This window comes from Dermochelys coriacea, chromosome 2 (genome assembly GCF_009764565.3).
Source record: "Dermochelys coriacea isolate rDerCor1 chromosome 2, rDerCor1.pri.v4, whole genome shotgun sequence".
Classification (NCBI taxonomy): Eukaryota; Metazoa; Chordata; order Testudines; family Dermochelyidae; genus Dermochelys; species Dermochelys coriacea.
Genome location: NC_050069.1, coordinates 25,039,337 through 25,054,319, shown reverse-complemented (window position 1 = coordinate 25,054,319; position 14,983 = coordinate 25,039,337). Strand labels below are relative to the sequence as shown.

General features: G+C 37.5%; 1 protein-coding gene across 3 annotated transcripts in view; it reads left to right on the top strand.

Annotated features, from left to right (window-relative positions):
* LOC119850859 (MDM2 binding protein) overlaps window positions 1–14,983 on the top strand; it is a 73,112-nt gene that overhangs the window by 7,270 nt on the left and 50,859 nt on the right. For 2 of the 3 annotated variants that reach the window (XM_043507397.1, XM_038389585.2), the window contains exons 5-10: window positions 5,740–5,798; window positions 6,870–7,014; window positions 8,435–8,552; window positions 9,301–9,435; window positions 10,301–10,395; window positions 14,052–14,124. In XM_043507397.1, the coding sequence (XP_043363332.1) occupies window positions 5,740–5,798; window positions 6,870–7,014; window positions 8,435–8,552; window positions 9,301–9,435; window positions 10,301–10,395; window positions 14,052–14,124 (625 nt within the window). The remainder of the gene's footprint in view (window positions 1–5,739; window positions 5,799–6,869; window positions 7,015–8,434; window positions 8,553–9,300; window positions 9,436–10,300; window positions 10,396–14,051; window positions 14,125–14,983) is intronic. The other variant, XM_043507396.1, reaches the window with a different exon arrangement.

The following is a 14,983-nucleotide window of genomic DNA, read 5'->3' as shown; positions in this document are numbered from 1 at the left end:
TGTATGAAAAAATACTACTTTCTGTTTGTTTTAAATCTGCTGCTTATTAATTTCATTTGGTGGTCCCTATTTCTTGTGTTATGAGAAGGAGTAAATAACCCTTCCTTATTTACTTTCTCTACACCAGTCATGATTTTATAGACTTCTATCCTATTTCCCCTTAGTCATCTCTTTTCCAAGATGAACAGTCCCTGTCTTACTAATCTCTCCTCAGACGGCAGCCGTTCCATACCCCTAATTATTTTTGTTGCCTTTTTCTGAACTTTTTCCAATTCCAATATATCTTTTTTTGAGATGGAGTGACCACATCTGCATGCAGTATTCAAGATGTGGGCATACCATGGATTTATATAGAAGCAATATGATATTTTCTGTCTTATTATCTATCCCAGTGGTTCTCAAAGCCGGTCCGCCGCTTGTTCAGGGAAAGCCCCTGGCGGGCCAGACCGGTTTGTTTACCTGCCGCGTCCGCAGGTTCGGCCGATCGCGGCTCCCAATAAAGTGAAAAGAGATTTAGACTAAACATAATTCTAACAGATTATATGCTATACCTGGGATTATCAAAGGGACCTAAGGTAGTTAGACATGAGCACTAACTGGAAGCAGGAATTTCTGTTCTGTCAGAAATGCTAACATTTCAAAATTTGTTTTTGTTCAGAATTGGAACAAAAAGGCAAAATTCAAGGATTTCCCTTGGAACAAAAATTCCAAGTGACTATCCCTTTCTTAATGATTCCCAACATTCTGTTCGCTTTTTTGACTGCTGCTGCACATTGAGTGGATGTTTTCAGAGAAATATCCACAATGACTCCAAGATCTCTTTCTTGAGTGGTAACAGCTAATTTAGAACCCATCATTTTATATTTATAGTTGGGATTATGTTTTCCAATGTGCATTACTTTGCATTTATCAACATTGAATTTCATCTGCCATTTTGTTGCCCAGTCACCCAGTTTTGAGAGATCCTTTTGTAAGTCTTTGCACTCCGTCTAGGACTTAACTATTTTGAGTAGTTTTGTATCTTCAGCAAATTTTGCCACCTCACTGTTTACCCCTTTTTCCAGATCATTTATGAATATGTTAAATAGGACTGGGGAACACCACCATTTACCTCTTTCCATTCTGAAAACTGACCATTTATTCTTACCCTTTGTTTCCTATCTTTTAACCAGTTACCAGTCCAGGAGAGGACCTTCCCTCTTGTGCCATGACTGCTTACTTTGTTAAGAGCCTTTGGTGACGGACCTTGTCGAAGGCTTTTTGAAAATCTAAATACACTATATCCACTGGATTCCCCCTTGTCCACATGCTTGTTGACCCGCTCAAAGAATTCTAGTAGATTGTGAGGCATGATTTCCCTTTACAAAAACCACGTTGACTATTCCCCAACAAATTATGTTCATCTATGTGTCTGACAATTTTGTTCTTTATTATATTTTCAACCAGTTTGCCCGGTACTGACGTCAGGTTTACCGGCCTGGAATTGCTGGGGTCACCTCTGGAGCCCTTTTTAAAAATTGGTGTCACATCAGCTATTTTCCAGTCATTTGGTCCAGAAGCTGATTTAAATGATAGGTACAGTTAGTAGTCCTCCAATTTCACATTTGAGTTCCTTCAGAACTCTTGAGTAAATACCATCTGATCCTGGTGACTTATTACTGTTTAGTTTATCAATTTGTTCCAAACCCTCCTCTAATGGCACCTCAACCTGGGACAGTTCCTCAGATTTGTCACCTAAAAAGAATGCCTCGGGTTTGGGAATCTCCCTCACATCCTCAACCATGAAGACTGATGCAAAGAATTCATTTAGTTTCTCTGCAATGGCCTGATCGTCCTTGAGTGCTTCTTTAGTATCTCGATCGTCCAGTAGTGGCCCCACTGGTTGTTTAGCAGGCTTCCTGCTTCTGATGTACTTAAAAAACATTTTGCTCTTACTTTTTGAGTCTTTGGCTAGCTGTTTTTCAAATTCTTTTTTGGCCTTCCTAATTATATTTTTACACGTCATTTGCCAGAGTTTATGCTCCTTTCTATTTTCCTCACTAGGATTTAACTTCTCCTTTTTCAAGGATGCCTTTTTGCCTCACTGCTTCTTTTACTTTGTTGTTTAGCCATCGTGGCTCTTTTTTGATTCTCTTACTATGTTTTTTAATTTGGGATATACATTTAAGTTGAGCCTCTATTATGGTGTCTTTAAAGAATTTCCATGCAGCTTGTAGGGATTTTACTTTTGGTGCTGTACCTTTTAATTTCTGTTTAACTAACCTCCTCGTTTTTGTGTAGTTGCCCTTTCTGAAATTAAATGCTACAGTGTTGGGCTGCTGCGGTGTTTTCCCTGCCACAGGGATGTTAAATTTAATTATATTATAGTCATTATCACCAAGTGATCCAGCTATATTCATCTCTTGGACCTGATCGTGCGCTCCACTTAGGTCACATCAAGTATTGCCTCTCCTCTTGTGGGTTCCAGGACTAGCTGCTCCAAGAAGCAGTCATTTAAGATGTCAAGAAACTTTATCTCTGCATCCCGTCTTGAGGTGATATGTACCCAGTCAATATGGGGATAGTTGAAATCCCCCATTATTATTGAGTTTTTTATTTTAATAGCCTCTCTAATCTCCTTGACCATTGCACAGTCACTATCACCATCCTGATCAGGCGGTCGGTAATATATCCCTACTGTTATCTTCTTATTATTAGAGCATGGAATTGCTATCCATAGAGATTCTGTGGTACAGTTTGGTTCATTTAAGATTTTTACTTCATTTGACTCTGTGCTTTCTTTCACATGTAGTGCCACTCTCCCACCAGCACAACCTGTTCTGTCCTTCCGATATATATTGTACCCTGGTATTACTGTGTCTCATTGATTATCCTCATTCCATCAAGTTTCTGTGATGCCTATTATATCAATAATCCTCATTTAATATGAGGCACTCTAGTTTACCATCTTATTATTTAGACTTCTAGCATTGGTATATAAGCACTTTAAAAACTTGTCACTTTTTAGCTGTCTCCCATTACATGATGTAATTGAATGAGACTTTTTTTCATTTGACTGTTTCTCATCAAATCGTACCTGTATTTTATCTTCCATACTCTCCTGCTTACTGGGACGTAGGGAATCTCCATTAGTAGAGCCTCCCCTTAGGGATGTCTCTGTCCGAACCATGTGCTTCTCTGTACCTGTTGGTTTTCCCTCAGCCCTTAGTTTAAAAACTATAATATGTGCTAATGCATTATGGGGGAAAATTGCCTCTAAAAGAGCCAGTCAGTTATTCTCTGAAACATAGCATCTTATAAAATAGATAGCAGTGTGTCTTCAAATATACTTTTAAAATCAGGCTTTTTTTATTCTGATAAATAATCTACAAAAAATATTTCCAAGTAACACCAGTTATAGTTATATTTTGACTTTGCCAAAATGCTCTAATGTAGACCATTCTACTGCGGATGTAACCACCAAGCACTTGGTAGGTGCCATGTGTCTACACTCACAACTTCTTCCAGGTGTGCACTGACATTCATACCACTGTTTCACTTACTCTGAGCAAAGATAAACACAGTTGCATCCTCCGCTGGGTCCCTCTGCACCACTGAAATGCCAGCATGGCCAGGACATGCCAGTTGCAAAAGTGCAGTTGGTCCTCCCAGTGCTACTCCACAATGTTCTTGCCCACAGTTCAGTGACATCTCTGATAGGTCTCTTTCACTTGTCTATTCACTCTCCATCCCCTCTATGTAGGCCAGAGAGCAGATGAGGCAGTACTCATCTGGTCTTGGCTCTGCTTTTCACTTGCCTTTGTCATTTTTTCCTCCTCCTTGTTTTTAAAGGCACAGAGTCCTAATACGAGCAAAACGTCATGTTCGTTTTTTTCCTTTGGCTGTTCAACAGTGTATAATCTGCATAATAAAGCCTTTGTATAATTGAAACATGTTAGAACTCCAACAGTAAACTTTTCAAAGGGGAAGTGGTTATGCCTCATGGGGAGCCTAGCGGGATCTCTTCCATCACAGCAAGGCTTACACCACTCCCCTCACAACATCTTAATGAAGATACAAAAGAGAAGGAGATGGTTAACCCAACAATAATAACTATGGCCCTACCAAATTCATGGTACATTTTGGTCAATTTCATGGTGATAGGATTTTTAAAATAGTAAATTTCATGATTTCAGCTATTTAAATCTGAAATTTCATGGTGTTGTAATTGTAGGAGCCCAGCTCTGAAGGCAGAGCTGCCGCCAGCAGTAGCACAGAAGTGGTATGGTACTGTCGCCCTTACTTCTGCGCTGCTGCTGGCAGAGCTGGATCCTCAGTCTCCGGACACCCAGCTCTGAAGGAAGCAGCTCAGAAGTAAGGATGTCATGGTACGGTATTGCCGTCCTTCCTTCTGGGCTGCTGCTGGCAGGGTGCTGCCTTCAGAGCTGGCATCTGGCCAACAGGCACTGCTTTCTGGCTGCCCAGCTCTGAAGGCAGCACAGAAGTAAGGGTGGCAATACCACGAGCCCCTAAAATAACCTTGTGATCCCGCTGCAACTCCCTTTTGTGTCAGGACCACCAGTTTGAAAAACGCTTGTCTCCCCCGTGAAATCTGTATATTATAGGGTAAAAGTACACAAAAGACCCCAGATTTAACAGTTCGTGATGCGTTTTTCATGGCCATGAATTTTGTAGGGCCCTAATAATAACTAAAAGTCCAAAAAGCAAAACTGCTATGTCGCAAAACATGAACTCATGAAAGTAATCACAAAAAAAACAGTAATAAGAACACAAGCGTCTTGCCTTCTCAAGTATAACCACTCTAAAAAGGGGATGGCTCAGTCTTGCAAAAATCAGGACGCTAGGTCTGAAGTTGATTCATTATAACACAACATTTGCTCAGGCGACTTGAATTCAGAGAAGAGCTTAAGAAAAAATCCCCAAACACTTCTGTTCTAAAGAACAAATTACAAATCTTGATAGTGAGGAAATGGCAGCATAGAGGACAGGTTGTTAACATATAGAGTAGTTGGCATTCTAGAGATAGGGTTTTTTTTTTTTTTTTTTAAATCTTAGAGGGAACCAATTGACTACACTTTTCTTCTGGCTGTTTAAAATCATAGATACTTAAATTCCTACTGTTTTAAAGTTTAAAATCTAGGTTTTTATGTAGTGAATGTATAAATGGTGTATGTTCGTATGTTGTCACTTGTACAAGATAAGGCATGCCTTGCATGTCTCTTCTGGAAAGTAAGATTACACATGTAAATGTAGTAGTAGATTCTATTGCAATAGGTAAATGTGCCGTACTGAGAATGAAACTACTCATATTAAATGTAAGTAGTAAAATACATAGAATGGATAGTTATCCATTATTGTTAATATGTTGATAGCTATAGTACTACAGAGCAGAAGATTGTAAAGAGCTGTAAATGAAGCTGAAGATTTTACCTTTGGTTACTCGCTTTGAGAGGCAGCATAGACTAGTGGACAGAGCTGGGAGCCAAATACTCTTGAATTCTAAACCCAGTTCTACCACTGACTCTGTGGCCTTAGGTTAAGAGATTTCTCCATCTGCCTTTGTGCGCCTGTGAGTAAAGTGGAAATGTCGGTGATTCCTTGCAGGGTTTATATGGTAATTGCTTAGTGCTTTAAAGATGTAATATACTTTCATAAAGTGCTAAATATCATTACTGGTAATTTAGTTCTGGATAATTTTGTGTATAAACTTTTTCAATCTGGTAATCCTCTTAATTTCAGTGTCTATGAAGAATCTGCAGAGAGTCTACATCAGTTATCGGACAAGCTCCCTGCTCCTGGTAATTTCACAGAAAGGCTAGTGTTTATCTTGAAGGTCCCTGTTCTGAGGAGCTTGCAGGCTAAGGACAGACAGATAGAAGTTAAGGGAAAGGGAGCAACAAATGGGGAATTTTTAAATGTCAGCTAGTTTCACTCTAGGTGGCATTGCAGAAGTGAGTACTTTAGGGACTTAAACATGGACAGGGTATTTGCCTTGTGAATAAGCTCAGGGAGGTTGGACCATGCATGTGGTGGGGGCTGTGTGGAAGAAGTGATGGAGGTAACTGATTGTGAGAAGGCAGATGGAGTTGAAAACATTGGCAGAGAGGGGGTGGAGGGTAGGTAACATGAAGCCCAATGTGCAAGTGTGAGTAGGGAAGGAGCATTATAGACAGTTTTGAAGCTTAAATTTGATTCACTAGCTGATGGGTGGCGGGGGTGGGTGTGGGGTGTCAGTGGAGAGATCCAAAGGAGAGTGGTGATCAAATCGACAGGCAAGGAAAATGACTGGACTGAAGTGAGCAATGTGTGATTTTTTTTTTTTTTTTTTTTTTTTTTTTTTTTTTTTTTGGGAGGTCAGAGTGGAGGATGTTGCAGTGATCAAGGCAGGATATAGAGGGTCTGAATGGTGGATTTCACTGTGGAGGATGGAAAGAAAAGTATACACCTTGGAGAGGTTGAGGAGGATGAAACAAGACACAGCCTGGCAAGGGAGAAGGGGGAGTCAAAAATAATCTGTATATCATTGACTTGAGTCACAGGGCTGGAGTTATTGGTGGCTGGAGTTGTTGATTGTGATAGAGAAGGGAGGGAAGTAGAGAACGTTTGGGAGAGAAGATAATGCGTTTTGGTTTTCCTGTGGAACATAAGCTGGTGACAAGACATTCAAGAGGAGATGCTAAAGAGACGGGCTGAAATTCCAATAGCAGTATTTCAAATCTTGTTCCTACATTCCTTGTTTCTGCCCCTTTAACATATCTGATCACCATCAGCAGTAAAGCATATCTTCTGTAGAATATTTTATAAATTTGGCTTACTCTTTAAAATGAGATGAATGCAATTAATGTACGCCATATGTGTTTTATTTACAGGAAGAGCCATGGTTGATGTAATACTACAGTCTTCTGAAAGAGATGCCCCCAAGTTAAAAGACTGCTTACCTGCTATTGGTGCCCTGAAACATCTGAGGGAATGGCATTCTGCAAAAATCACTATAGCAACAAATGAGTTTAAAGGGTACGATTTTTTTTTAGTTGTTCAAGCAGGTTCATTATTTGTTTTGTGTCAACATACGCTACTGGTTTTAAATAAAGCTCATGTAATGTCTTCGTTCTTGACGGGTATTCTTTAGGAAAGTACGGATTTCTCTCATCATTATTTAAGAGGAGGAGCTATCCAATTCTGTTGTAAATGCATGCTTTCAGCAAAGGGGCCGACAGAAATGCAAGCATTTTAAAATGCCTCTAATATCTAGGGCAATGGTCTCTAAAGTGGGGTGCGCAAGACCACCCGTGGGGGTATGCGGCAGGAGGAGCGCCGCCAAAGCAGCGCTGATCCTTCGACGGCACGCTGGCGGCAGCTTTTTTTTTTTTTTTTTTTTTTTTTTTTTTTTTTTTTTTTGGTCTCTCCAGAGCTGGCCCTGGGGATGCGCGATTCAAAAAGTTTGGAGACCCCCTGGTCTAGGGCACAGTATATAAATCTGACAGAGGGTTAATCCCATACTATGTTACCTTGCTTGAGACCTGGTCAACAGAATTGTGATTAAAACAAGGAAGCTAAATGCGTAGTCCTGAAATAAACACCTATAGCTAGAGAAAATACTTACTTGTCAAAAAAGAAAAGGAGTACTTGTGGCACCTTAGAGACTAACAAATGTATTAGAGCATTGTAGCTCACGAAAGCTTATGCTCTAATACATTTGTTAGTCTCTAAGGTGCCACAAGTACTCCTTTTCTTTTTGCGAATACAGACTAACACGGCTGCTACTCTGAAACCTGTACTTACTTGTCATAAGACACCTGCTAATACACAAAGAAGGAGATGAAAAACTATCATGATCAGTTTATCACGATGGAAAATTGCTTCCTACTTTCAAGTAGGGCAATCAACACTTCCCTGTGCAACCTGCTTTGGATCAAGTAGGCTTAGCTCCGTGCTGTGCTGAATGTCCCTTATCCATAATGAGGCAACCTGGTCCTGCTCTTACAACATGTAAACTCACACAAACGATGAACAAGGGTAGGGAGATCTTCTAGTTGGCAAGAGAAGCCAATGTCTTCTCTTTCCATACATGCCTCCTTATTCCCCTTCATACACAAAGATGACCAATAGTAGGACGTGCAGACCACAAGACTGCTAATTATAGGCTGACTCATTTTGCCAAGCCAGTCATTGCTTGATACATGCCAGTGCATCCTACTGTCATCTTGGTGGAGCACGGAAACACCTTCCCCTGCAGAAGGGGGAGCCAGCATTTCTGTAAAAGTTTGTACTTTTCAGAGTACAAAGTTATACATATTTCTCTGTGTTTACATATTTTCAGAAGTCTGTGTTTAGTGCTAACACTTAGTAGATACATTAGATTAAACCACATAGCATATTAATCTGTAAAACTAGATGAAATATGAGATTCATTCTTTTTTCTTTACATTTACAGTGGCTGGCAAAAAATTGCAGACTACCTATCAGCAGATGTTGTGGCTTCAGATAATCTAATAAATATTATTGATTCAAAAGAACTATGGAGAGGAGAGATTCAGATATGGGAAAGAAAGGTAAATTAATTTTTTCTAGTTTTGGTTAACTTTGTTTAGGTTCACTGTGTACACATGCTATATGAAATTGTTATGGGATATATACTGTATTATAAATGCTTAAACTTCATGCTTTCATCTGAATTTTTTAACAATCTAATTATATAAGAAGTTTTAATAATTAAGACTTTTTTTCTAAACAGAGACAGTACAAGCTGATTTTTTTTTTTTTAATTCAGTATATCTAAACGGTGGAGTTTCATGATTTAGGGGCCTAACTTTAGGCACCAGTCTTTTTACCCTCTTTACCTTAGGTTTGTGTGTGTCTGTGTTTTTTAAGCCAAATCTTTTGTTGTTCATGACAATCCATTATCCTCTTTCTGTGCTATTTTGTAGTACTCAGATGAAAACCCACATCTAGCACAAAAGCAGCAACCATTCAACTGTAGAAGACTCTGCTTGTATTTGCAATGTCTTAATCTTGAGTACATTGCCTGGTTACCCAACCCTAATATTATTCGTACTTAGTAGTTTGTTTGAAATCTGTTGAGCCATATCCTTTTAAAGTATTTGTGTATCTAATTGACTGAAGAAAAATGGGTTTATTAAAATAATGCTTTGCTTTATGTAAACTTTATTTAATTCTTCATCTGCTAGTTGCCCCAAATGCTTGATATGCAACAACATAAGAATTTTTCTAACCTAATTCATCCCATTAATGTCAGGCTTTGTATATGCCTTTTTAAAATATTCTATCTATTTTCTTTAGTTTGGATTTGAAGTTAGGTTTCCAAAATTTTGCATAAAGAGTGTCTCCGCCAAGCCATTCAGCACATCACATTTAAATACTTGCTTTGGTGCCAAGAAAACAGCACAATCAAAGACTACTAATATTTTGCCAGAGGTAAGGCCTGTGTTTGATCTTTCTTTGAATTACAGTAGTTCACTTTTTTTACCTTCCTGAGAAAATTAATAATGAGGGAAGTGGTAGTCAGGATTCAAAAAACAAATATAAAAGTACTGACTCTGTAATTTACAGCTCTTAAGGCTTATCTTGTTCATGTTTTTGTCTGGATAATATCCGTAATATTTGATCTAATTACATGTCTAAAATGTGATACTACGTTCTCAAAGTAGAAACGAAAAATGGTTCTGATTTCTTAGCTTTCAAAAAATTTAATGTTAAATACTGCTGTAGCATGTTGGAAGCATATATTCATTTATTTACTTGTACAAATACACTTTATTATTAAACACTTTTTTCTGAAAATTGCTTGTACCATTTTTACCCAGTGGAAATTGGTTGTCTTTTAAAGTTTAAAAATTGAAATCCATTTATTGGTGAAAACTACTTAATATAAAACCTCTTTAATGTAACTACATATATGAATTTTAATAGTTTTTTTTACAGTTAAATATATTTTGTCCTTAACTGTTGGGTCTTGGATGATTTTTATTTGTAGTATCTGAGGGAAGATGGGCTCGGAAGCAGCCCTGCACATATTATTTCATATGTATATTCTAAGGAATCTATTGGAAGAATAGTTTTAGGCACCTTCCATAAGTTTGCCCTTTTAAGATGTTTAATCATATTTTAATTTGACGCTATTGCAAAACCTTCCTCTATTTCTCACTCCCATCTCCTTGCTTCAAATGTATTCCTAAATAAGGACCCAGTTCAGCAAAGCACTTAAAGCAAGTGATTAAGTCCCATTGAAATAATATCTAAAATATAAAAGTTACACAGTCTGAATTTCATTTCTTTTCAGGTTTTTCATTATTATGGTCCTGTGTTAGAATTCATGCGGCTGGTGGTGCTCTCAGATCTGCCATCCTATTTTGTATCAGATCTTGAATTTGAGCTGTATCCTTTTGTTTCAAAGCTCATCTTTCCCCCCAGGTGTTTGCAAAGTGGGGGAAGAGAACAGGGGCTGTGGTGGGCTACCTTAATTTGCTGCACTTATGATGTATATTTAGTTACGTCAAAGGTGCCTAGATTATATAGACAGGCACCTTTTAGCGCTTCTATAAAACGAAATAAAATAAAGATGCATATTAATATTATAAAACTATTTTTCTGATTATACCACCAATTATATCAAGTACTGTGTAGTATGTGATGTGAGACTATAGTAATGTTTACCTTTCTATAGCATAGTAACACTTCTCTTGTTATAGAAATCTGTGATTTAAAAAAAAAAACTTTCAAAAAATATCTCTGGATGCATGAAGGTTTTAACATATTTGCAATTTCCTGAGAATGTTTAATAAGATCTAATTATAAATAGGTGATATTAGAACTGGAATGTCTAATGAAAAGTTTTTCTCCAGATGGAGGATTTCAGATAAAATAAACTATATTCAAGTGATTCAGTAAATTGAGTTAAAATTAAAGCTAAACCAGATGCAGAATATCTTCATATCTGAAACACTTTCCTTAAAGACAAAACTTTCACCTAGTTTAACACACTTTTTTTTTTTTTTTTACAAACTGCATAAAATATATATAAACTTTTCCTGTTCAAGTGTATATTTTAGAGCATGAGTTTGAACTACTTATTGAACCTTGCAGCCCTCATGGTGTGCACCTAATATTCGTAATTCAATAACTAGGAGGGGGAAAGGAATCTTAAGTACTAAATGCATTCTCATGTGCTAACAAGAATTTTGTTTAAGGAGAACATGGACTAAATTTATTATAGTTGAAAAGAGAGGGCTTAAAATAACACCAGGGTAGTCAGAGGTTAAATGTATACATCTCTGGAAGCGTTATTATTAAGACACTATTGATGCAATATATTTAATGCAATGACTAGATGAGGCATATAAACCGATATATTCTCCATCTTATTCTGCATAGTATTTAAATTCACCTTGTATTGGCAGCTGGTCATTTAAGGGGAGGCCCTTCAGGGTAGAAGAGCTTCTTATCTGCTTCATTTTATTTTTTGCAGGAGTCAAACCATTTATTGTCCAGTGTCTCTATTCTTTCTTAAATTTAATTGCTGATCGCTTTAAAAGAAAATGCTCTGGTGTTCAATTTAATATACTGAATTCCTCTTATCTTTAATTCTAAATCTGGACCATTTTTCTTAAACCATCTTCTAAAAATAAGCGTGTTTCTTGGCTAATTGCAAGAGGGACTTCACTACACATATTAAAGCTATATGGCCAATCAGAAAAAAAAAAATGGCACTGATGTATGAATCTAGTTTCCCCCATCAGCAAGACCTGAATAGTGCTCATTAGTCTGAGCACTTGTGACACTTTTTTTAACTGAGTTCTCCAAAACTAGGAAATTATCTCTGTCTAATCTTGTCTCAGGATGTTTTAATACTCCATCAATTAAAGTACTCCTCAGTGCATTTAGTGATCATACCAGTCTATTAAAGTAGTCCCATATCCATTTAGACTGTACTATATATAAAAAAGAGTGAGAAATTCCTCCCACTCCCAAGTTTTTCGGAATACAGAATTACAAGTATATTAATTTAAAGAGATTTGTCTGTTACATTGGAACTGACATCTGTGGCAGTTCTGCTGTGAACTAGAGGCAGTATTGTAGCTCTAAGGGTATGTCTGCACCGCAAAAAACAAAATAAAACCCCAAACAAACAAAAAGTAACTATGGCAATGAGCTGACTTGGGTTTGCGCTGTGGGGCTAAAAATATCAGTGTAGATGTTTGGACTCGGGCTGGAACCTGGTGAGAGGGAGTGGATCCTAGAATCTGCGCTCTAGTCCAAGTCTGAACATCTGTTTTTGGCTCTGTTGCATGATCCCGAATCAGTTGATCCAGCTCTGAGACTTACTGCCATGGGTCTTTTTTTGCCGTGTAGGCATACCCTTTAATGTTCTGGGTTAATGGACCATAATACTCTATATACATCGTGCGTAAGAATATTTACATAATTTAAAAGACATTTACCTAATAGAGAAGCCTCCATCCATAGTAGTAATTATCCCTACATATAATAAAAGGAAAAAGATCATGGATTAGTTTGTGACATGCAAATAGCTTGATCAGAGGTCGACAAAAAGCCATGTCTTTACAGCCTGCTAAAATGAAGTAGGCTCACAGCCATATGAAGTTTGTCATGCTTAGTTTTGTAAGTGGAGGTTTAAAGTGCACTAGAAGTAACACACTCACTTTGATCTAATGCCATGATAAAATTAAACAAATAATCTTAGCGTGTGTAGTTTACCTAACAGGTTGAAACAAAGCGGGCCATGCTGCTATTTGTAGGATGAAGAGGAGAAGGGGATATTTTGCTATGCACTCCTATTTTGTTATAGTGACACTCCACTAATGTTGAGCTTTCTGTGTGAAGAAAAGCCTTAAGCGGTTTTAGTATATATAGCTTATTTCAGTGTGTAGAGACACATTTACACAAAACTTGTATAAATTAAAGGGAATGGATAGCTAAGGAGCCCTTTATCTTCTAGCACAGAAGTTTAAAATATCCAGACCAGCACTTTCTGCAGTTTATACTGTCAGTCTGTTTCTAAAACTGCCAATCAAATGCCTTTCAGAACTAAGAGGTGATGTTTTTATCCTACAGAAGGATATTCCATGTACCGTGAAATCGGTAAACTTAAAAACAGAATTTGAGGAAGAGGAAGAGAATGCAAGAAGAAATATAATTGGGCCTCTCATTAAAGCCCCCAAGAAAGTACAAATACGACTATAGTTAGAACGCAAATACCCATCTTAAACTCAATCCATTCATTATAATGAACAGCTTTCTCTGAAGGACCCTCCAGGAACCATCACTCACGTATGTTGAGCACACCAGAAAGGAAGAACATAAAAATACAAATCTAATCTCTTATCAAGATCTGCAGGATATATTATTATACAGTTTAACCACTTTTCTTTAAGACCCCAGGAGTAAAGGTCTGTCAGCACATCAAAAGATTGGATCCTAAATGATTATCTCAAAACTATCACCTGCTGTTTTGGTGGTTGAGTGCAGAGTGAAAGATGGATCTCAGATTTTGTTCAGCAGAACAACAACAACAAAAAATTAAAGAAAGAAACACAAGAAGGCAACTCACTATCCAGGTGGTATGAGTGCTGCTGGTGCCTGGAGTGCCTCAGTTGTGACAATATATCTGTTGCTCTGTAGAAGTTATCAGAAATTCAGGTTTCAGCAGTAACTTTTGATACCAGCTGATTAAAATCTTGAGATATAGATAGTTTTATATATCATAATGGTAAGAGATTCAATAACGTTTATAAAAAAATTGATCCTACACGGTTACTTGAAAGCTTTCAATAAATATGCTGTATATCATACCATATATTTACAAAATGCCTGAGTTAATGTATTACCCCATCTGATACAGAGAATGTATTCATTCTAATGCTTTGACAATAATGAGGACTGTGGTGGTTTAGTTTGTATTTAGGTGGATTGAAATGTTTCTTTGCGTAGAATATGATGATAATAAAATGATTTATAAAATAGCAACCAGTAAAACTATTTGAAGATATGGCTCCTTAAACTTTTCTATACAGGAACTTGGCAAGAAACAGTATTAATGAAAAGTGTACACTGCTTTTGGACCAGATTTCTTCTCTCTGTGAAAAGGTATATTTTTTTTATCAAATTTGCAGCAATTTTTTTTTCAAAATTATTTGTGCATAATTATGTTTGTATACTTTTAATTTAACACCTAATCTCCTTGGAGTCTCCTCCAAAATTTTCTTCTAGGGTCAAAATCTGCCTTTAGATGTGTGTACTTTATAGTTTCAAAGAACAGAACTCAGATGCCCATTAAATTGTGGACTTCAGCTAAGTTTTGACCTCATAGCACATCTTGATACTTGCTCTGAATCCCACTCATCCTCACTGCAATAGCTGTCCTTGGCTGCTCATTTTCATAATTCAGTTTAACCCTTTAACAAAAATTACTGACCCCACCCTCTTTGGTTATTTTCTGTGCCCACAAATCTTTTTTAAGCCCCTTTACAACAAGAGCCCCCCCTTCTTTCCCCTGCCAACCTTCATAAACACAAACAGCAGAGTACTCTGAGTAATTTTTTATGTTTGCAGGGCAGTACATTGCACAGATGCTATACTGTTGGGCCAGCCATATCTTCAGTGTATTTGCCATATTCATAGGTTTTAAGGCCACAAGGACCATTAGTTCATCTATTCTGACCTCCTTTACGTCACAGGCCATTACATTTCACTAGTTACCTATATGTGGAGCACAGTTCATACAAGCTGATATAGCGCTTCTAGTGTAGACCTGCTGAAAGTCACTGATTTCCACCCAGTGTTGAACATTCTTGCCTCCTAGGGGAATAGGAATAAAAACTGGTGATAGCCTTATCCCTCCATTTCTCATGTTGAATGTTGGTGGTTTGAAATTTCCTCAACAGTGCATTCTAAATGCTGTTGGACAAGCCACTGTATTATCTTACCTCTTATTTCTCTAATGCAG